At 38.9% G+C, this 23,031-nt stretch overlaps 2 protein-coding genes and 2 long non-coding RNA genes across 4 annotated transcripts; 2 read left to right on the top strand and 2 right to left on the bottom strand.

Annotated features, from left to right (window-relative positions):
- The first annotated feature begins 9 nt into the window (after nt 1-9).
- On the top strand, nt 10-10,054 carry LOC120737114. The gene is made up of 3 exons (XR_005696673.1): nt 10-118; nt 527-585; nt 8,968-10,054. It is a non-coding gene; the product is annotated as an uncharacterized LOC120737114 (long non-coding RNA).
- On the bottom strand, nt 8,083-16,296 carry LOC120737109 (dehydrogenase/reductase SDR family member 11-like). Its single transcript, XM_040037609.1, has 7 exons — nt 15,924-16,296; nt 13,484-13,693; nt 9,635-9,729; nt 8,741-8,870; nt 8,529-8,621; nt 8,367-8,432; nt 8,083-8,252 (listed from the first exon to the last, which is right to left on the bottom strand). Exons 1-7 carry the CDS (start codon nt 16,053-16,055, stop codon nt 8,223-8,225), a joined length of 756 nt encoding a protein of 251 aa, XP_039893543.1. The 5' UTR covers nt 16,056-16,296; the 3' UTR covers nt 8,083-8,222.
- Nucleotides 10,618-12,360, top strand: LOC120737115. The gene is made up of 2 exons (XR_005696674.1): nt 10,618-11,261; nt 11,567-12,360. It is a non-coding gene; the product is annotated as an uncharacterized LOC120737115 (long non-coding RNA).
- Nucleotides 16,297-17,844: 1,548 nt separating the features above from the next.
- On the bottom strand, nt 17,845-21,068 carry LOC120737108 (dehydrogenase/reductase SDR family member 11-like). Its single transcript, XM_040037608.1, has 7 exons — nt 20,812-21,068; nt 20,118-20,327; nt 19,760-19,854; nt 18,541-18,670; nt 18,306-18,398; nt 18,155-18,220; nt 17,845-18,031 (listed from the first exon to the last, which is right to left on the bottom strand). The coding sequence occupies exons 1-7, from the start codon at nt 20,941-20,943 to the stop codon at nt 18,002-18,004; spliced, it is 756 nt and encodes a 251-aa protein (XP_039893542.1). The 5' UTR covers nt 20,944-21,068; the 3' UTR covers nt 17,845-18,001.
- Between the last annotated feature and the right edge of the window lie 1,963 nt (nt 21,069-23,031).

Raw genomic sequence — 23,031 nt, 5'->3', positions numbered from 1 at the left:
CGTGCTAAGATAGATATCCCTGACAGAATTAGTTTCCTCTGCGTCGTGAGCGCGCACCAGGTAGGGAGAACGGATCCAGTTGACTCCGCCTCCATTCCAACCAAATTACTTGAAAATAGTAAGTAGTTACTATTACTTCTCCAAGAAGGTTATCCAGTTACTTTACTGATTACGTATTTTTAAAAGTAATTATTTCATTTTAAAAACATGATACACAACCTGAATACGTTATAAAGCAATAGACCTTTCAGCCCAATTAGATTTTTTTTCTGCATAATCCATCTAAAATTGGATCACTTGAAAAATCCTCTTTTAAAAATTGGTTTTATTATTTTTAATCTTTTAACTTTATGCACATTGAATCAAGCAAAAAGTGACATAATATGGAACAACCTATGACTTGAAGAAATTTGTGTAACATTTAAACCTATTTTGTGCACATTCAGGCATGTAAAAGAAACAATTTTTTGTGTGTTTATATTGTTTGTCTGTGATTTGGACAACCAAGCCTGTGCTCTCAACGCAGGGGAAACAAATTCTGCCGGGGACAACTACCTTGACATGACTGCCACAATAAAAACTGAAGTGAGTGAGCTAATTAATTTGTAACATTTTGTATAATATTAAGTATTTGTGACCATTCGGCCTCTGTTAAGGATTTCCTCGCTAAGATTAGAGACAATATGGGAAGAATCAATAATTCCTCAGTCATGCTCTATACAGCAGCAAAGAGACATTTAACTTTCAGGGGGAAATGCTTTTTTAGGATGAGTCCTTCCATTTTGGACAAATGGAAAACTTGTGAAGGTCATCAGCATTTCATAGCTCAACAACCAAGAAGGAAAGAAGGCGTGATTTGGTAATACTTTATACCAGAATTGTGACTCGCAAATTAAGAACTTCTGAGGAAGTTGAATTTTTAATCATGAAAGGTTTTGTTTTTTGTTTTTTTTTGTAAAATAAAAAACTACACCAAACATTGTTATTATATTGGATACAGAAACCCTGTTTTAATAATTAAAACTTTAAACGGCCATTTTTGTGCACCAACTGATAGAAATGAACTTTTACACAGAGTCGGGTTTACAGAGTTATAATGGATGATGAATTGCAACTCACCGGTTTTATAGTAACATATAAACATAAACTGGCTGCCATCCCAGTTTCTTGGTCTCATCTCAGCATGACACAGCAGAAAAAACTTCATTATTATTAATTTTATTATTATTATTATTGTTATTATTATTTGTGGCAGTAGTATTAGTAGCAGCAGTTGGAGTATTTTAAATAGGATTTCTCTTTAAAGAACACGTGTGGATAAAAGAAATATCAAGTTTGCTTGTAGACCAACACACATGCTTTCTCTTCTCTGATTGCCTCTGAAAGAAATAGATGTTGTCAGTGTCATCACAATATGTGCTCAGCGCCTCTCTGCATGTTCAGATTTCTGATTTTATCTTGTTTCATGCTTTTTACTGTGGCTTATTGAACTTTCCCTTTAATTGCATTTTAAACACAAGCAGTTTACTCATAATAAGATAACACTGTTATAAACATGGACATACTGATGTATGGAATTTAAACCATGGCTGGTTGTTAATGAAGAGCACAAAATGTCCCAAGAAAACATACCAATGAAGTTCATCACTATTTTGCATTTCACAGCTCTGCTTTTACAGTGGGATGCAAAGGTTTGGGCAACCTTGTTAATAGTCATTATTTTCCTGTATAAATCGTTGGTTGTTACAGTAAAAAATGTCAGTTAAATATATCATATAGGAGACACACACAGCGATATTGGAGAAGTGAATTGAAGTTTATTGGATTTACAGAAAGTGTGCAATAATTGTTTAAACAAAATCAGGCAGGTGCATAAATTTGGGCACTGCTGTCATTTTCTTGATTCCAAAACCTTTAGAACTAATTATTGGAACTCAAATTGGCTCAGTGACCCCTGACCTACATACACAGGTGAATCCAATAATGAGAAAGAGCATTTAAGGGGGTCAATTGTAAGTTTCCCTCCCCTTTTAATTTTCTCTGAAGAGTAGCAACATGGGGGTCTCAAAACAACTCTCAAATGACCTGAAGACAAAGATTGTTCACCATCATGGTTTAGGGGAAAGATACAGAAAGCTGTCTCACAGATTTAAGCTGTCTGTTTCCACAGTTAGGAACAAACAGAGCTGCTTGAGGTATGCTAAAGCACATTTGGACAAGTCAGCTTCATTGTGGAATAAGGTGCTGTGGACTGATGAAACTAAAATTGAGTTATTTGGGCATAACAAGGGGTGTTATGCATGGAGGAAAAAGAACACAGCATTCCAAGAAAAACACCTGCTACCTACAGTAAAATATGGTGGTGGTTCCATCATGCTGTGGGGCTGTGTAGCCAGTACAGGGACTGGGAATCTTGTCAAAGTTGAGGGACACATGGATTCCACTCAGTATCAGCAGATTCTGGAGACCAATGTCCAGGAATCAGTGACAAAGCTGAAGCTGCACCGGGGCTGGATCTTTCAACAAGACAACGACCCGAAACACTGCTCAAAATCCACTAAGGCATTCATGCAGAGGAACAAGTACAACGTTCTGGAATGGCCATCTCAGTCCCCAGACCTGAATATTATTGAAAATCTGTGGTGTGAGTTAAAGAGAGCTGTCCATGCTCGGAAGCCATCAAACCTGAATGAACTAGAGATGTTTTGTAAAGAGGAATGGTCCAAAATACCTTCAACCACAATCCAGACTCTCACTGGAACCTACAGGAAGCGTTTAGAGGCTGTAACTTTTGCAAAAGGCGGATCTACTAAATATTGATTTCATTTCTTTCTTTTTTTTTTTTTTTTGTGGTGCCCAAATTTATGCACCTGCCTGATTTTGTTTAAACAATTATTGCACACTTTCTGTAAATCCAGTAAACTTCATTTCACTTCTCAAATGTCACTGTGTGTGTCTCCTATATGATATATTTAACTGACATTTTTTATTGTAACAACCAACGATTTATACAGGAAAATAATGACTATTAACAAGGTTGCCCAAACTTTTGCATCCCACTGTTCTTCCTTTGCAATATTAACCACTAGAGGTCATAGTCAGGGCTGGACTGGGACAAAAAAAATGTATGATTTCTACACATTTTACGTCAGATAAAAACTTTGGTCGTAAGATTCAGAAAGTGTACTTTATTGATCCCCGTGTGGAAATTCCTCTCTGCCTTTAACCCATTCACTCAGTGAAGCAGTGGGCAGCCATTGGGCGCCCGGGGAGTAGTGTGTAGGGATGGTATCTTGCTCAGGGGTACCTCAGGGTAGCTGTTCAGGGGAATCGAACCCCCACTGTGGGGCCACCACTCTACCTACTGAGCTATCCCTGCCCCAGATTCAGATAACTATTTAATAAGAGCTAGATATTTTAAATGAGAATAAGAAAGAAAAGTATTTCTTTGTGCCCCCCTTTCCCTGTTAATGCCCTACCTGGCCCCCTGGCAAAACTTTGCTAGAGCCACACCTGCACAGTTACCAGCTGTAAGCTACTTAGAAAAGGATCCTGGTGTTATGTGCCTCTCAGAAACAGTTCAGCTCTGATGATTCAGTAAGGACATCTCCTAGTTTCATCTTCATGTTTCCCTCTCACCAGGATATCCAAACCGACATCATGACCAGCAGCTTTTACAGCTGTGGCGCCAGCAAACATCAGCTGATACTAGAAAGTAATATTAAATAAATTCTAACAACAGCTGATCAAGCTTAAACTTGCTGCTGTTGTTTAGCGCGACATCCGCCGGTTTCCGCTTTCTGGCGCAAAGTGGGAGATAAACAAGCAAGAGAGAAAAGCCGATCAGCTGATCATTGATCAGTTTCATGATTGAAGTAGCAACAAGAGAGAGAGGGGGAGAGAATGAGAGGAGAAGAGGCAACTGTGCAGCTTAACGACAGAATAACTCCAGCTTTGTGTCTTTTTCTATTGTAGCTGAAGTCTGTGACAAACTGTGTTCCTTTTCAGCTCAACACAAAATTTTCTCTGAATGCGGGACAATTTAATTTTTACGGGACGGTTGGCAACTCTACTAACTAACCTTATGAATAAAATAAAGTTGGTAATGGCCTGCATTTGTATAGCGCTTTTCTAGTCCCTAAGGACACCAAAGCGCTTCACACTACATTCAGTCATTCACCCATTCACACACTGGCGATGGCAAGCTACATCAGTAACATCATAGCACCCACCCAGCTGTATAGAAACTCTGTCATGCTAGCTAGTACGCAGTACGAGTTATTGTCACTGACTGTAAAAAGTCAGCAGAACGAAAATAAACTCCACCTAAACTTGGTTTATATCTGACCCAGACTGACTGCAGGTCATAACTTCTTACTCTAAGTTCAGTTCACCTGACACTTGTCTCTCCTTCTCCTGCCTCCCCTTTCCCTCATCCACATGCTGGCCTCTGTGGAAGCTCCGCCATAGCCGCCACCAAACAACTGAGTTATTTTTACACATCGACCAGCATCTGGCCAATGCACCACCTTTCATTGTTTCTACCGTTACAAAAAAAAAGAAAAAGAAAAGAAAAGAAAAAAATCACCAGCCCATAAAAATGAAAAATCACCATCGGCCTGATGCCAAATGCCCGGTATGCCTGATGGCCAGTCCAGCTATGGTCATAGTACAGTCCTGGCCAATGTTCCCTCTAAGCTGCGCGCGTGCGCAATTGTGCACTGCTGGCACGGTCTCTGCGCACAGAAAATCTGCGTTGTGCACCAAAAAAAAATCTAACCTGAATTGAACTTAAAATAAATACTTTAATTTTGCAGTGTTAGTCAGAAAGTGACTGGCTGATCCCGTATGGGATTAGAACGATGCCACCTTATCCCATAGTCCAGCCAATGATGTGATTCACATTCGTATATATACGCAGCTAATGAACGTCATTGACAGGCTATGACAGTGTCCTTATGTGACGACACCGGTGTTTTAGCTAGCAAAGCGGCGTGGCTGATGTGGAGTGAAGCCACGTTAATGACAACGTGTACAACCATTGGAGATGTGAGCAGGACAGACGGAACAATTGACAGAAAAAGTGTGAACTTTATACCAGTTTTTAAATTGTGTTGATAGGCCAAGTAAAACTGGAGTTATGATAAAAAATATATGCAATGTTTGGTTTTCTTCCTGAATTGACTATGTGCACGAGACAATGCTAACTTCCTGGTTTGAGACCGGATGTGGGGTTGTGCATTTCCGGTAGATTTACTTTGCAGTCAATCGCTACTGCGAAGATATACTCCAAAATCATGTCCAAAACTCGAAAACGGAAAGATCGCGTTAAGTTACAAAGAGCAGAAGGTGGGAACACTCACCGCTGTTGTCATAAAAAAATCTAATGATCAATTTTGACGTTTAAAGCGTTTAGATCGATCAGTTGTTTACATCACTCAACACAAGCAGAACTGCATTACTGCAGCAGAAGACACATCGTCCACATTCAGAAGCACATCTCTGTATAGTGACTGGCCTTATGATTTAAACAGGCAAATGTTCAGCATTCAAACTACAGCTGAAGAATAGTCAAACCAGATGTTTCCCCCGTTATGTCGATATCAGCTAGTCAAGTACACACCTACACAGCATGTTAACAAACCGTGAAAAAAGCCACACAAAAAATGAATGATTGCTGGTAACGGTTTCTATACATTAGTATTTACGAAGGGTATGTTGTGACTTACCTTCAAAATTACAGCGGCCCCTCGCTATAACGCGGTTCACCTTTCACCTTGCTGTTTCACGGATTTTTTTAGTGCAAGTTTGCATGCTTTTTTTTTTACATCACATTTTGTCCTGCGTCCTGATCGCTGCAGACGATCTCCTCCGTGACGTCTCTCCTGTACAGTACAGAATCGCTGCATTGATCGCTAGCAGTGTGACTCTGAAGTGCAGTACTGTATGTCCACGATGTCCACCAAACGTTTTGCACCGTCAAAAAATAAAATTGGCTACTTGATTTCACCTATCGCTGGTTATTTTTAGAACATAACACCCACGATAAACGAGGGACAGCTGAGAAATATAACATTTGAATCCCTTTTCTCTTTTGCTCTGAGGCGCGGGGGAAAAATATCGACAAGTCGATGAACATCATTTACAGATATATTGGGTAAATGCCCAAGACATCTATAGAAATGTAAATCGCCACTTGATTCATTTGCTTAACTTGTTTTGGACCGTAAACCAGGTGCGAATAGGACACCGGAAACAAAGCTCCCCACAGGAGTTTCCGCACCGGAAGTAGCATATGCTAATGTGCACATAGTCAATACTATCGTTGTTTATATTTACTGCGGGAAGAAACAGTAAAAACTGTGTTTTATAAGGAAAACCTCAAAAGCACTCTCCGCCTGTGAGCAAAAACAACACCAAAAAAAAAAAACCCCTACCCTTTTGCTATTGGTCGAAAAATGTACCATGTCGACCAATCAAAAAATGATAAAGCAACATGGCATTTAGTTGTTTAGGAAGGGGGAAGTTTTAGGAGTGACGGCGGTGTTTTGAGACGTGAGAGATTTGCGACGTTTAGCACAAATCTTGTGTAGTTAGTGTGTAGTGTAGTCAATAGTTTTGTTGTGTGTGTCAGAACAATGAGGCGACTGCTGAATGTTACAGGTGTTACAGGAGTGATACATCTCCTGTTGTCAGGCCTGCAGGTATCAGGCTGTTGTTCTCCTTTATCTCATAGTGGACAGAAATTATTTTTTGGAGTGACACAAATAATTTGTGTGGCATCAGATTTGATGCAGAACAGCTGATTGTTCTGTAAATAGTTTGAAATGTTTATTTAAAAAAATAAATTGTCCAACATTTAATTGTTAATTGTCCAACATTGGTCATTATATACTGTATTTTGCAGACAGAGAGTTACAGGACTCTCTCCCAGAACACAGAGCCATACTCATAATTCAAGTCAGAGCTTTATAAAAAAAAAAAAAAGAAAAAAAAGTTTTGTTTTCAAAATTGGAATTCAAGTTATTTTTACTTCCAAAAGTGTTAACATACTACACAGGTCATGAACAAGATTTTTTTTTTAAATTTTCATTGTAAGTGGGCTAAAGCAGTTAATTAATAGTAGTCTAACATAAATGTAAATGCTGTAATTTGATTATTTTAATAAACCTTGGATGGATTTGATGCTGGCATAACCACAGTGCACACGTCTAATGTTGCTCACAGTGGTCCAAGGGACCGCTCAGGGAGTTTGTGTGGTCGCTCAGACACATGAAAAATTAGAGGGAACATTGGTCATGGCCAGAATCTATTGCTCTTTGGTCAAGTCACACTTGAAAGGGACCAAAACACCAAGGTGGCCAGAACTTTGACACTGCTGCCAGTTTTTTAAGTCAAACTTATGTTTTCTTGGTAGTCAAAGTTTTATATTGACATGATAGCTCCTTTAAAAGCTTACTCTCTCAGATACCTGCGTTTGTTTATTTACACCAAATGTATTGTTTATTAGAGCCAAAAATGAACACTAGCAAACAGTTCTCTATTGCATCCTTGACAATGGAGCATTGTGCTTGCGGAGCAGTGTCAAAGTGTCAAGACACTCAGCAATTTGGTGAGTGCTTGCAGACATATTTGCATCATCCACACAAACTCCCGGAGAGTGTAGAAATCTGCTACCATACAAAGGAACCACAGAGAGGTTTTAGTACAGCACCATATACCTCCTTGCCACGAATTTTACCTAGTGACTGCCAACGACTTCCAGCAACCATTCACCAACTGGTTGGAGAACATACATTGGTAAGTGACCTTTGTTCATCAGTCTTTAGGCCCTTATGACTTGTACGTTTGCTCCATGACACCCCCCCCCCCCCAGCTAAGGTTCTAACCTGCTGAAATGAACATCTACTTAACAGTAAAAACACTCTTAGAGATTAAATACTATCCAGCAACTGAGATCTGTTACAATAAGAAGGAAGCTGTCATTAATTAAAGTGTTTTCATGGGCATTCCTTGCTGGCCAGCAGGGTGCTTGTGAAAAGGTACCACAGGGACCTTTGATAAGAAGACAATTAGACAGAAAACAGCTGGATGAGTTTCCTTTATTTTATCCTTCTGTGAACTGATTACAATCTGACAGTGTTGAGAAGTAAGGAGAGCCGGTCACACTACTTTGATGTAAAGATTGGGATGGGTCTCACGGCCAAGTTGCATGACACCTGCTACAGACCTTCAAGCAAAATCTCCCCAATCTGAAAGAAAAGATAGATGAATGTTATCTTATGACTAAACTGTTGATATTTAAAATGGAAAATAGAAAAGTTCAAAAGGTCACAAAAAAGAGGAAAATGAGAGAAATCTCAAACCTGAACATGAGGAGGGGCACTGAGCACGTATGTGACGGCACTGACGAGGTCTTTTGCTTCCAGAGACTATCAAAGAAGTGAAAAGTGCTTAATGAAATTTTAATAGTAATCATATCAACAATACTGTAGCGATTGTAGGAAATAAAGGAATAATAATTTTACCTTATATTCAGTGTATACAGCAGCTGCTTTATCAGAATTGTCTCTGTAGACGCGGTATGCAAATTCTGTCTTCACAACGCCAGGAGAAATGCTCTGCAAAATGACATTATTAATGAGGATTCCTCAAGAAGTACTGTGCGTGCATCTCATAACAGCTGACATTAGTGTTAAAGGTACTTTGGAGCTGGTTACAGTGTCTTTCAAAAGCTTACTGTGGCCCGGATATGAGTGTTTTCTGCACGCAGCTCCTGCCTCAGGCCCTCAGTCAGGGCAGTTACAGCATACTTGGTGGCGGTGTAGAAATGTCCGTCAGGATTAGGAAACACTTGATGGCCACACACACTGCAACAGAAGGATATTTACAAGTGTTACAACAACAATGGCAACAGTTACTATATCGTTTAACATCCACCTGTTTTCTTTTGCTTATCTAATTCAGGGTCCTGGAGCCTCGGGTACAGCACAGACAGGTCCCAAGTCTGTCACAGGACACAGACACAGTTCAACTAAACTAACCCAACTTACTGCATGTCTTTGGACTATGTGGGAAGGTGAGAACTCCTGCAGACACAGGGAGAAGATGCAAACTACACAGAGAAAGACACTGGCCAGATGCTGGATTTGTGAGATAAGTTGTGAGATAACAGTGTTAACCACTGCATCACTATGCTGTTGTGCTGTAATTTAAAAGTTTCTATATAATGCATAACCAGGAAGGTACTTGTGTTTTGAGATTTAAAAAAAAGCAAAACATTTCTCGGTTCTGGCAATTAGATTTGGTTTAATTTTTCTTGATGATTTTCATAGTAAACTCAAAAATCTTTTAGTTCTGAACTGCTAGCTGGCCAATGAAAGCAATATGAAAACATCCCTTTTGGTTCTAATATATTGTTATTGACACAGCTGTCTGGTATTTATTTTTATTGGACCTACCAGTAATAAAAACACTCATTGGCTATAGTAGGGTTCTTAAAGGGGGAGATACAATGTGTGCTGTGAGAAAAGTCCATTGTGCAGAGTTGCCAAAAGAATGACTGAATTATAAGATGTTTGTGTAAACTGCACAAGCATACCCATCACTGTCCATCAGTAAAATAAAACTGCACCTGTTTATGTTTATGATGTGCCCATCGTCCACATTTCTCTCTTTCATTGACTGATAAGCTTCACGTGCACAGATACACAGTGCAAGAACGTTCACCTGTAAGAAACCAGCAGTGAAATAAACGGTAAAACAAATATATGTAATCAATGCATCAAAATGATATTTTTCCTTGTTGCTATTTGCACTCAAGATGAACAAATTCTTTTAATTCAATTCAATTCAATTTTATTTATACAGAACGAAATCGCAACAACAGTCGCCTTAAGGTGCTTTATATTGTAAGGTAGACCCTACAATAATACATACAGAGAAAAAACCCCAACAATACAATGACCCCCTATGATCAAGCAAGGTGGTGACAGTGGGAAGGAAAAACTCCCTTCTAACAGGAAGAAACCTCCACCAGATCCAGGCTCAGGGACCGCGACCGGGTGGGGTGAGAGAAGGAAAACAGGATAAAAGACATGCTGTGGAAGAGAGCAGCTTACACCTGTTGCAGGATAGCTAAGGGAGGATTCAGAGTCACCTGATCCAGCCCTAACTATATGCTTTAGCAAAAAGGAGTTTTAAGCTTAATCTTAAAAGTAGAGATAGTGTCTGTCTCCCATATTCCACAGAAGAAAGGCCTGAAAACTGAAGGCTCCCATTCACCTTTTAAATACTCTAGGAACCACAAGTAAGCCTGTGGTCTGAGAGCGAAGTGCTCTAATGCAAGGATACAATACTATGACATCATTAAGATAAGATGGGGCCTGATTATTTAAGACCTTGTATGTGAGGAGCAGGATTTTTTAATTCAATTCTGGATTTAACAGGGAGCCAATGAAGGGAAGCCAATATAGGAGAAATCTGCTCTCTCTTTTAGTCCCTGTCAGTACTCTTGCTGCAGCATTTTAGATTAACTGAAGGCTTTTCAGGGAGTTTTTAGGACTTCCTGATAATAATGAATTACAGTAATCCAGCCTAAAAGTAATAAATGCATCAACTAGTTTTTCAGCATCACCCTGAGACAGGATATTTCTAATTTTAGAGATACTGTGCAAATGGAAAAAAAGCAGTCCTACATATTTGTTTAAAATGTACATTCAGGGAAATATCCTAGTTAAAAATGACTCCACGGTTCCTCACAGTGTTACTGGAGGCCAAAGTAATGCCATCCAGAGTAAGTATCTAGTTAGATACCATATTTCTAGGAATTTTAGGGCCGAGTACAATAACCTCAGTTTTTTGTGAATTTAGAAACAGAAAATTAGAGGTCATCCAGGTCTTTATGCCTTTAAGACATTTTTCTAACACACATCAGACTAATTGGTGTGTTATCTGGCTTCATGGATAGATAAAGTTGGGTGTCATCTGCATAGCAGTGAAAATTCATCCTATGCCTTCTGATGATACTGCCTAAGGGAAGCATGTAAACTGGTCCTGGCACAGAAACTACAGAACAATTGGAGGCTATTTGATTGATATGATACATACCACTTCAGTGCAGTACCTGTAATACCTACAGCATGTTCTAATCGCTCTAATAGAATATTATGGTCAACATTATCGAACGCTGAGGTCTAGCAGGATAAGCTAGACTGACTACTGTCAGGGGCCAAGAAGATCATTTGTAAAATTCACTAAAAGTGAGTTAGCAAATGGCTGCAATCACAGCATTGTAAAATTGGTTCAGCGATGGTCTTTGTTCAGCGGTTGTTGATCTTTGGTCATGCCAGTTTGGATAGTAATAATCCAGGAGCTAACCTCACAGCCCATTTTTTTCATTCAGTGGGCTGGTTTCAGTCATTGTGCAAAGGTACTGTTTATGAGGTTGGGGAAACCTGCAGTCATCTGAAACTGAAGATGTCACTTGGATGAGTGACGAAACGTTTCTCCCACTGAGATGCTACGTCCAGATGATCAGAATCAATTTTTTGGGACTTATCTAAAGGCGTTTCTGTATTTTGATGAGCTCTGAAACCTGATTGCAACTCTTCAAATAAGCCATTTGTCTGCATATGATCTATTAGCTGTTTGACAATTTTTGAAATGAAAGGTTAGAAATTGGCCTATAAACATCTAAAACCGCAGGGTCAAGAGATGGCTTTTTAAGTAACGGCTTTTTAAGTTTAACTACTGCCAGCTTGAAGGCCTGAAGGCAACAGTCTTTCAGCAGTCTTGTAAGAATGGGGTCTATAAGACACGTTGATGGTTTGGAGGAAGTAATTACTTATGTTAACTCAGAAAGGTCAAATGGAAAAAAAGACTAAATAAATACAAATGGTACTCAAAGTATGTGTAGATAATGTTAGATCTGTGAGATCACTATGAGTAATTTTTTCTCTAATTGTTAAAATTTGATTTGTGAATAAATTCATTAAGTCATTCCTAGTTGACGTTAAAGGAATACTTTGCTCAACGGTGCTTTTCGTCAATTTTTTCACCTTTTGAGGGAAGCCAATTGAATCTAATAAAATATTAAATACCACGTTGATTGAGACTGTCATTTTTAACATCTACATGGATATCACCCATAATAATTATTTTATTTGAACAGAGCACTAAATCAGTTAAAAACTCAGAAAAATCAGACAGAAACTCTGTGTAAGGCCCAGGTGGACGATAGATGATAACAAATACGACTGTTTTTTGAGTTTTACAGCTGAGGTGGACAAGGCTAAGCATCAGGCTTTCAAATGAGTTAAAAGTATGTCTTGGTCTTTGGTTAATTAATAAGCTGGTGTGGAAAATTGCAGGCACACCTTCCCCCAGCCTGTGCCTCGAGGATTTTGATGGTAAATGAGACTCAGGAGTGTTGATTCATTTAAACTAACATAATCATCCTGCTGTAACCAGGTTTCTGTAATGCAGAGTAAATCGATTTGTTGATCAATTATTAATTCATGTACTAACAGAGACTCGGAAGAGAGAGACCTAATGTTTATGTTTTACTCTTTGGTGCTCATGAGGATACTGTATTGTTCTTTCTTTGTGACTTTTTTAACATTTAAGCCGATTTTTGTTGATTTTTACTATTTTACTGAATTTGCATTTACCCTTAGCCAACATGTCTTAAAACAGAATCGCCAATTCCTAGAGTCTGATCTCCTGCGAGTGTGTCGTTGAGTGGGGAAAAGCAGTTAGCCACATGAACAGGTTGGTAGTGTACCGGGGGCTATGATACCTCCTCTCCGTCATCCAGCCATCCTGTTTCCCCAGCTACTCGACAGTCTGCCGGGGGACACCTAATGGGGCCTGCGCTACCTTCTACCTTCGGCTGCACTGACTACAGGAGGCTGGCTAGCTAGAGAGTTTTCAAGGGTGCAAAACCGAGTCTCGAATTCAATATCATTAAAATAAAAAATTTAAAAACTAAGCTAAGCTGGTGAATCCCTAAAGACACAGTGAGTGAATACAGTGACTATAATTTAGCGAGTAAATACAGTTTTTATTACAACACATATGCTACACAAAAACATCACTGTGTGTTGCAACAGGAAGTGATACTCTACGCAGAGAGAGCGAACACCAAGTGACAGCCTTTAGCCAGTTTTGCATAATATTTTATCTTTCTCATCTATTGTGATTGTGTATTTATTTTAACAAGATGGGGATTTTCATAGTTTGACATTTTAACACACTATTTATCCAACTTTTTGTATAAATAAAAGACATCTATCTCATTCTAAAAAATAACGATGACTCAATTTATCATTTCATTAGAATACAGTATTCTGCTGGGAAACCACTCCTGTGAATGCTTTCATATGTAGCACACAACAACATATTACATATTACATATGTTATCAATATTATATTGCATACCAACCAGGAATATTTTCTTTCTAAAATAACTCTGAGTTCTTACATCCCACATGTTTTTCCAGCCACTGGTTTTGCCATTTAGCAGCGCCTCTGGATGAGCCAAGCCAGCGTTATTGATGCACACGTCCACGCCTTTGTGCTGCTCTTTGATCGTGGCGAACATGGACAGAATCTCCTCCTCTTTGGTCAAGTCACACTTGAAAGGCACCAAAACACCAGGGTGACCGGCGCTCTGACACTCTGCTGCCAGTTTCTGAAAACAAAAAGGAAAAGACGATACCTTGATAATCACCTTTGCATTCAGATTCTTGTGGTAAAAATACTCTGGTAAAAGTTGAATTATGGATTAAACTTCTTTACTAAGATAAAAGATACATTTTCCAGACTCTGAAATGAATTCAAAGCAAAAAAGTAAGAAGATAAGGAGTTTTCAATTATTTTGCAAAGGAAACCCAACCTCATACAACTTTAACATAATAGCAAAATTAGTCATGGAAATGAAAACTTAATTTAAACATAAACTCTAATGAACACCTGAATGATAGTGAGAACACAAGCATAGACAAACAAATGAACTTATAGCTCTATTTGCTGCAGCCTACATTGTAGATGGATGAGTCTGCCTCTACATCTAAACAGAATATACATATACTAATTTAATAATATGAATACAATACATCATTATATAATTATTATTAATATACTATATGAGTATAGTCAGGGGCTAAAATGGGATTTGCAGATTTGAGAACCCTAAGATCACTGTGGTGGTTATAGCAGTGTGTGGAAAGGAATCAGGAGTCACAATAGGCTCTATTGAGAGCTCCAGCAGATTTGTCTACAGGCTGTGATCAGCTGACCTGTGCTGTGGCTGTTGACCCGAGGTATACTGCTCTTTGTGGATTTACACAACTCATCAGTATGTAAGTTATCATGTCTGACTTCCGTCTCCTATACTGCCAAGTGCCAACATACTGTTTATACCATTTTTTTTTTTATTTTACTGCATAGTACACAGCTTGGATCTGGTATTGTGCAGCTTATTTTAAACCATGCATATAGACCAATATATACAGCATAAATGATTTACTGTAAAACAAACAGTGTAACGGCGGATATGTAAAGCTAGCTCAACAACACGTAATATAACTATTCTGTAAAATAGTCAGATGTCAGATGTCTATTCATATTATATACTATATATACTATATGTCCCCCCCCCCCCCCCATTTTTGCACATGTCGAGGAGCGTGTCAGGCTACATTTCACTGTGTGTTATACTCAGTGTTGGGAAGGTTACTTTTAAAATGTATTCTATTACAGAATACAGAATACATGCCCCAAAATGTATTCTGTAACGTATTCCGTTACGTTACTCAATGACAGTAACGTATTCTGAATACTTTGGATTACTTAATATATTATCATGCTTTTTACAACAACGTGAATGTACTATTGCTGTGTGATTTATTACTATTACTGAAGGTCCGCGACTCCGAACTGTAGTAAAGGGACCTCTGACTAATACGGCGGGGTCCCTGTCAGCTCGTAGCCGAAAAATAGCTTTACTTTGTTGTGTGGGTCAACTTTTCTTGCGAGAGACAGAGAGAGGCGTTGAAAGACTGCTCCAACGGAACTTATTGTTTTCGGAGGAAAACACGAACACGGTGTACAGTCGAGTCTTAATAGCTTACTTACAACTGGGCTCGTCAGGCACTCTTCTTGGCTGCAGTGGTTATTATTATATTTACATGCTTCCAGCTCCCGTTTTTCCTCGATGACAACTCGTACCTTTCCACTCCCCTTTTTCTCCCTCCTCGCGCTCACAGACCCATAACGTGTACGGCAGTCCATTCTCCCTGCAGCACGGACTACACTGCCCATGATGCTACATTCTTTAGAGCTATGCTTGTAGCATTCTGCCTGTTAGCTTAGCACAACAACAACGAAAAGCCGCTCTCTCACCCAGGAAACACACAGTCGCAGAGAGAGAGAGAGCGTCGCCCTGTAACCATGGCAACCGTAACCCTGCCGCCTGAAACAACAGAACGTAGCTGTCAAACAAAACCCAAACAGTCCTGACCCGCGACAAAATGAAACAGGAAAGTACCACAGTGTAATCCATTTATTTCAACAAAGTAACTGTATTCTGAATACCACCTTTTTAAACGGTAACTGTAACGGAATACAGTTACTCATATTTTGTATTTTAAATACGTAACGGCGGTACATGTATTCCGTTACTCCCCAACACTGGTTATACTTGTATAACTATGCATGTGACAAATAAAGAACCTTGAACCTTGAACGTTTGTGCTTTTATTTTGGTAACTTCCTGTGTGACCGAAAGTGAATGTTGTAACGGTAACTAGCTTGATGTACAAAAAAGACGCAAGAAAACGGTAAACTACTGCTAACGGAGAAAACTGCATACCGGCATAACATAACTCTTCCGAAATCGAGTTTGTTATTTCAGAGCAAACCTGTATTTTCCCCACGTCCCTGGCGCAGCCCACCACTTTCATACCGAGCCGGACCAGCTCCACGGCTACAGCCGCCCCGATCCCGACCGAGGCTCCGGTCACCAGAGCCACTCTGCCCCGCCAGCGCTCCATCAAAGACAGCCCTAACCAGCTCACGCACCAAAAGTTTGAAGAGAGGGACGTGCCAAGATAGATATCCCTGACAGAATTAGTTTCCTCTGCGTCGGGAGCGCGCACCAGGTAGGGAGAACGGATCCCGTTGACTCCGCCTCCATTCCAACCAACTAGACGTAGAAACAGTGACGAACTATCAAAAACCTAAAGACTAGTGTACATTACCGTTCAGTTTGTGGGTTACAACTGAAAATGATACGTTTATTGTTCTCATGTGTTATCAGCAGTGTTGGTCAAGTTACTTGAAAATAGTAAGTAGTTACTAATTACTGATTACTTATTTTTAAAAGTAATTAGTTACTTTGTTACTTAGTTAGAATTAGGTTAGGGTAGAAACAAATTTCCATAAACGATCCATATAAAATAAAAAAAAAAACTACACTAAGCATTGTTACATTATTATACTGATAAAAATGAACTTTGACACAGAGTCATGTGTACAGAGTTATAATGGATGATGAATTGCAATTCGGTTATAGAGTAACATAAACTGGCTGCTCGCCTAGTTTCTTGGTGTCATCTCAGCATGACACAGCAGAAAAAACCTCATTATCATTAACTTTATTTATTATTATTTGTGGCAGTAGTATTAGTTGCAGCAGTTGGAGTATTTTAAATTGGATTTCTCTTTTAGGAACAGTTGTGGAGAAATGACAGACATGCTTTCTCTTCTCTGATAGCTTCTAGAAAAAACAGATGTTGCCAGTGCCATCATAATATGTGCTCAGCGCCTCTCTGCATTTTCAGAGTCGTGATTTTCTCTTATTTCATGCTTTTTACTGTGACTCATTGAACTTTCCTTTTAATTGCATTTTAAACACAAACACTTTACTCATATTAAGATAACACTGATATAAACATGGCAATACTGATGTATGGAATTTAAACCATGGCTGGTTCTTCGTGAAGAGCACAAACAGTCCCAAGAAAACATACCTCTGAAGATCATCACTATTTTGCATTTCAAAGCTCTGCTTTTACTTCCATTACAATATTAACTACTACAGGTCATAGTACAGTCGTGGCCAGAATCTACTGCTCTTTGGTCAAGTCACACTTGAAAGGGACCAAAACACCAGGGTGGCCAGCACTTTGACACTCTGCTGCCAGTTTTTGAAACCAAACTTATATGATTTCTTGGTAGGCTAAGTTTTGTATTGACAACTCCTTTAAAAGTGTACTCTCTCAGATACCTGCATTTAATTATTTACAACAAATGTATTATTTATTACAACCAAAATTAACACTAGCAAACAGTTCTCTATTGCATCCTTGACAATGGAGCATTGTGCTTGCTGAGCGGTGTCAAATTGTCAAGACACTCAGCGATTTGGTGAGTGTTTTCAGAATTTTTTGCATCATCCACACAAACTGTTGGAGAGTGCAGAAATCTGCTACCGTACAAAAGAACCACAACAGAGTTTTTAGTACAGCACCATATACCTCCTTGCCCCGAATTTTACCTAGTGACTGCCAAAAACTTCCAGCAACCATTCACCAACTGGTTGGAGAACATAGATTAATGAACAAAGGCCACTTACCAGTCTCTAGGGCATAGCTAATAAGAACAGTTTATTGTTAATTCTGTTGAGTTCCATTTCAGTTTAGGTCAGTGTGCATCTGAATTGAACAAAAACATTCTCAAGTCTTTCTTCATTCGCATTAGAAAAATTTATTTTGGTAATTTTCTCACAGTCATTTTGACAGTTCTGTTTGATGAAAAATTCAACTTTGACTTGGCTTTTTATCATTTTAGGATCACGTAGGAGTATGCTCAGTAATGGTTGGTGGTTTTTATTTATTTTTTCTTAGCAGAGGATAAATGGAGAGCAGTGTTGAGCAGTCAGGAGGTTCACACCACTTTGTTGTGGAGGCTGGATTGTGTGCCTGCACTGTGTTACCAGCTACACAGCTTCAAAGTTAATGTCGCCAACCTGAAAGGAAAGTTATAGAAATATTATCTTATTTTGAGTAATCTGGTGATATTTACAATATTAATGAGCTAAATTCAATAAGTGAACATGTAAAAAGTTGAAAATAAGAGAAAACCTACAAACCTGAACATGAGGCGGGGCGCTGAGCACGTATGTGACAGCACTGGCAATGTCTTTGGGTTCCAAAGGCTGTCAGAGAAGTGAAAAATGCTTAATAACTTTTATCAGAGTAATCATATTAACAATCTATAAACTGTGAGATTAATAATTATACCTTAAATTCACTGTACATAGCAGCTACTTTTTCAGGTTCATTGCTGTGGAGCCGTGATACAAATTCTGTGTCCACTAAACCAGGAGAGAGGCTCTGTAAAAAACAAAAGAAAAACAAAGGTAAAAGAAGTGTGATTGTGTGTCGACTTCGGAAAGTATTGTAAATGTGTCTCATAGCAGCTGAAATTGGTTTTAAGGGCACTTTTTGGGTTTATCAGTGTTCTTTAAAACCTTACCGTGGCCCGGATATGAGTTTTTTCTGCACGCAGCTCCTGCCTCAGGCCCTCAGTCAGCGCGGTTACAGCGAACTTGGTCGCCATGTAGAAATGTAAATCGGGAATGGGATAGACATGATGTCCGGCCACACTACAACAGAAGAACATTTCACTAGGTCAGCATTTACCAACATATTTTTTATCTGATTTCAGGATCACATCTGTGTTTTATCCTTGGAGGAGGAGTCCTCTTTACCAAAGAAATGAAACGAGTGAGCGCCACTGGCATCTTAATAAAATGTCACCCTCTTCCTCCTCATCTCAAACTCATCTACTGAACTGAATTCCAGTATTGAATATACAAAATTGTGCACAAATATGCCTGTTTATTCCCAATATCGGGAATAAAGGCAAATCTTTTCATTCTCACTATTGAAAACTCGACAGTTTCCATTCACTTCAGGTTAAGAGTCTTGGCATCATCCTAGACAGCTTACTATCCTATAAATCTCACATTAATGATCTCACTTGTTCTGCCTATTTCCATCTACGCAACACGGACCGATTGTATCCTTCTCTTTCCACCCAGTCTGTATCCTTTCTTGATCATAGTATAGTTACATCCCACACTGTCTATTGTAATTCTCTCTTGCATGGTTTCCCCCAAAAATCCCTCCATAAGCTTCAACTGGTTCAAAACTGCGCTGCCTGCATACCAGCACATCATCCATATCCTTCAGGAATGTCACTGGCTCCCTATGAAATTCTGAATGGCATACAAGTTTCTTCTGATTACCTTCAAGACCCTTCATAACCTTGTTCCTCCTTACCTTTCTGACCTGTCAAGCACTACCTCTTCTGCCCGCTCACTTCGATCTTCTTCTTCTATCCAGCTTGCCTTCTTTCCCCCTCAGCACCATGGGAAGCAGAGCTTTTAGCTGCTCTGCTCCCAGCCTGTGGAACTTTCTACCTCCAGATATAAGAAACATTAGTTCTCTCCCCCAGTTGAAATCTCAACTTAAAACCTCTCTGTTCAAGTCTGCATGTTCACTGTGAACTTATTGTTTGTATATTTTATCTTCTTTTGATTGTTCTTTGTTTGCCATTAGTGTTACCAACAGAAGCTCATAATCTCAATCTGAATCTGAGCATGATTATATTCAAAGATATTTGAAAGATGTTTAAATCATCAGACTTCACAGGCATGGCCGTCGTTGATCATCAGTAAATAAAACTGCACCTGTTTATGTTTATGATGTGCCCATCATCCACATTTCTCTCTTTCATTGACTGATAAGCTTCACGTGCACACATGCTCAGTGCAAGAACGTTTACCTGCAAGAAACCATGCAGAAAAATAAAAAGTAAAAATTATTATAATTATTATTATTATTTTAATGGGCTAAATTGTTTTTGGTGTTTTGCTGCTGTAACAGAATGATTCCCCAACTTTTAGAGCTACATAAAAGTGATAATTTTATTTCATTCAATATTCTGCAAAGAAAACATTCCAGTGAATGTATTTCCACATACCGCACACAAAATATTATTGAAGTCTAAGTCAAGATAATTGTTTTCTAAAATATCTGAGCTCTTACGTCCATCATGTTCTTCCATCCGCTGCTTTTGCCATTTAGCAACGGCTCTGGCTGTGCCAGACCAGCATTGTTGATGCACACGTCCACGCCTTTGTGCTGATTTTTGATCGCTGCAAACATGGACAGAATCTCCTCCTCTTTGCTCAAGTCACACTTGAAAGGAACCAAAACACCAGGATGGCTGGCGCTCTTACACTCTGCTGCCAGTTTCTGAAACCAAAAGGAAATGGCAGATGATAAGCTTTAAGATTAGAAAGGTAAGAATTAAGATTAAAATCTGCGTTTTTATTAATTTCTTATTTTCTAGTGAAAACTGTAGAGACGAGAAAAAAAAATAAAACTGAAATTCAGATGTTTGTCATCAGTTCAGTTGTGTCCAGCCTTCTTTTTCTGCAATGGAGTAAATTGAAATTGAAAGTGTTGTGCCACATCTATCAATGAATCTATTGATCATCTATCAATAATCAAGTTTTACACACAGTCTGTATTGCCGTGCGACAATGACTGACCTGTTGTAAAACAGGTTTAATTACAGTTAAATAAAATGACTTATGTAAGCCTGACACAGCTGGAAGATCTTGTGTAAAATATACTTTGCACTCTCGCAGAAAGTCTGAGTTTTCATTCCAGCCTGACACAATTAAAAATGATTTGCATATCAAAAATTATATGAGTCTTTCACTTCAGAACAAACCTGTATTTTTCCAACATCTCTGGCGCAGCCCACCACTTTCATACCGAGTCGGACCAGCTCTACGGCTACAGCCGCCCCAATGCCGACCGAGGCTCCGGTCACCAGAGCCACTCTGCCCCGCCAGCGCTCCATCACAGGTTGGACACCTGCTACACGCAAGAAAGAAAAACAAGTATGAAGAGAGGGACGCTGGGTCTCCAGGATAGTCACCCTTGAGCTCAAACTGTCCTTTAAAGCGAGCTATCTCTCTCTCTATATACAGAAAGATGTTGCAAGTCTTGGTGCAGCCTTCACGCCAATGAATGGAAAGCAGTGATTGATTAAACACTTGTTATTCTGCCAAGCTAAATCAAACAAAAGCTCTTATCTCAAGCTTCCATATCATATTTGTTTTAGTACTCCCTGCACAGTTCTTTGTACCTTGCACTGCCACAATAACATCTACAGAGTAAGTTAGACCTGTTGCTTCACTTTAATTTGCAATAAATGGATAATAATGTGTTTGTGACCATCATCGGTGTTTCCTCTCTAACACCAGAGACTGAGAAAGTGTCACTAAAAGAATCCTGAATCAAAATCTATGCTGCAACAAAGAATGTGGTAGAAGTTTAAATTTAAGGGGAAAGAGCTTTGAATATTGTTTAGTTTTTTATTCAAGTTTCTAAGCTTTGTTTTGTTTTTATGTAAACAAAAAATAAATAACTACATCCAACAAGACTTGCATTGTAAAGTTGAACACATAAATGCTGTTTTAACATAACACCGTAGTTTTAAACTGGAATAAACCTGGTCATTTATAAACCAGTTGTGAACAGTGAACTTTTTCACAGAGTCATATTTACAAAAATGGATGATAAATTGTAAATAATTGGTTTATTCATTTCTTTGCAGCAAGACAAACTAATTGCCCACCCAGTCTCTCTCTCATGTCAGCATGACACAGCAGAAAAAAACTCCATCATCATGATAGCATTAGCAGTAGTAGAAGTAGCAGCAGTATTTAATCTGTCATTTAAATATATTGTCTTTGAGAACGAGATCTCTTTTTGAATACACAAAGACATGTACAGTTTAAGAGTAGACTGATAAACAGACACACATTATTCAAACACACATTATATATGCTCTTAAATTCAGAAAAACTTCATTTTACTTTTTAATATGTTTATGGCAAATCAGTCTCTGTTTAATTTGGTCATCCATGCGCATCTCCTGCTTAAATCAGCACAGAATGAGAGAGAGATGAGGCACTGAAGGAACTCTGAATTGATATCTATTCAACAGCAAAGATGGTGGTAGAAGTTTATCTTTTATTTTGGAGCATAGTCAACCATTGTTTCCTCTTCAATCAGATTTCACTGGTGATTCTATACATGCAGCTCCTATGACCAGTACAATTAACTTTAATTTAGATACTACTTCAAAATAATTGCCCAAATAAGTAACCAGAAGTGTTGCAAGGATGGATGCCAAGTTGTGAGAGTAACTTCTTCATGACCTTTGGCGTCATACATAACTGTAGCAGTTATTTGCTCTACCTGTGGGTTCATCTCATTATACAAAACAGCCCACCAACAGAAGTTGCTATGCACACTACATAAACTTGATACTGTGTTCTCCATAAAGACTGCCTAGTAGGTAAATTTTCCACAATAACTCAAATGCTAGTCCCTGAAAACTTCACAGGCTGACAACAGCTCTTCATCTTTGGTCTGTTTGTGTCAGCATAACTGCCCCTTCACCTAGTACATAAAGGGGGAAAGGTTAATAACTAATAAACAGTAGGCGTGTTAGTCATTTCATCTGGTATTGCTCCCTGCAGCTGAGTTTGTAACTACACCGCTCTGTGATAAGATCTGGTAAGTTAATCTCATTTGGTGTTAATTAACAACAGGTGCACTAGAGCGGCAATGGTGAAACAACCCGTGAATTATGGGGTTTCTGTTCATGGAAACCTTTTGTGGTCGCAAATTTTGAAGCCATCATGATAATCTTTTCCCACCAACGATGTGGAGATCCAACCCTTTTAGATCCAATTAAAATCAAGACACTCAAAAAGATACTCTGGAAAAGAGTAGAATTCTTGGAACAGAGTTTAATACACTGAATCATATGAACAGCAGGAAAAATACATACAGACATTTAGCAAGAGAATTACAAAGCAGAAAACAAGCAAAGCAAAACCCCGGGGTGTACAGCCTTAAGCACAGACAGTAGAGC

This window comes from Simochromis diagramma, unplaced genomic scaffold (assembly GCF_900408965.1).
Source record: "Simochromis diagramma unplaced genomic scaffold, fSimDia1.1 OVJJ01000463.1, whole genome shotgun sequence".
NCBI classification, from domain to species: Eukaryota; Metazoa; Chordata; class Actinopteri; order Cichliformes; family Cichlidae; genus Simochromis; species Simochromis diagramma.
Note: the sequence above shows the minus strand (reverse complement) of the source record. Positions and strands in the feature narration are given on the sequence as shown.

What these genes read in the sequence shown, in the direction of transcription:
- LOC120737109 (XM_040037609.1), bottom strand. Translation starts at nt 16,055, where the DNA reads ATGGAGCGCTGGCGGGGCAGAGTGGCTCTGGTGACCGGAGCCTCGGTC. An exon ending in GGGACGTGGGGAAAATACAG is followed by an intron (nt 13,694 to 15,923) that starts GTTTGCTCTGAA and finishes TTTTGTTTTCAG; the next exon opens with AAACTGGCAGCAGAGTGTCA. An exon ending in GTGCCCCTCCTCATGTTCAG is followed by an intron (nt 8,253 to 8,366) that starts GTTTGAGATTTC and finishes CTTTTCTTTCAG; the next exon opens with ATTGGGGAGATTTTGCTTGA.
- LOC120737108 (XM_040037608.1), bottom strand. Translation starts at nt 20,943, where the DNA reads ATGGAGCGCTGGCGGGGCAGAGTGGCTCTGGTGACCGGAGCCTCGGTC. An exon ending in CACATCATAAACATAAACAG is followed by an intron (nt 18,671 to 19,759) that starts GTGCAGTTTTAT and finishes CTTCTGTTGTAG; the next exon opens with TGTGGCCGGACATCATGTCT. An exon ending in AAACTCATATCCGGGCCACG is followed by an intron (nt 18,399 to 18,540) that starts GTAAGGTTTTAA and finishes TGTTTTTTACAG; the next exon opens with AGCCTCTCTCCTGGTTTAGT.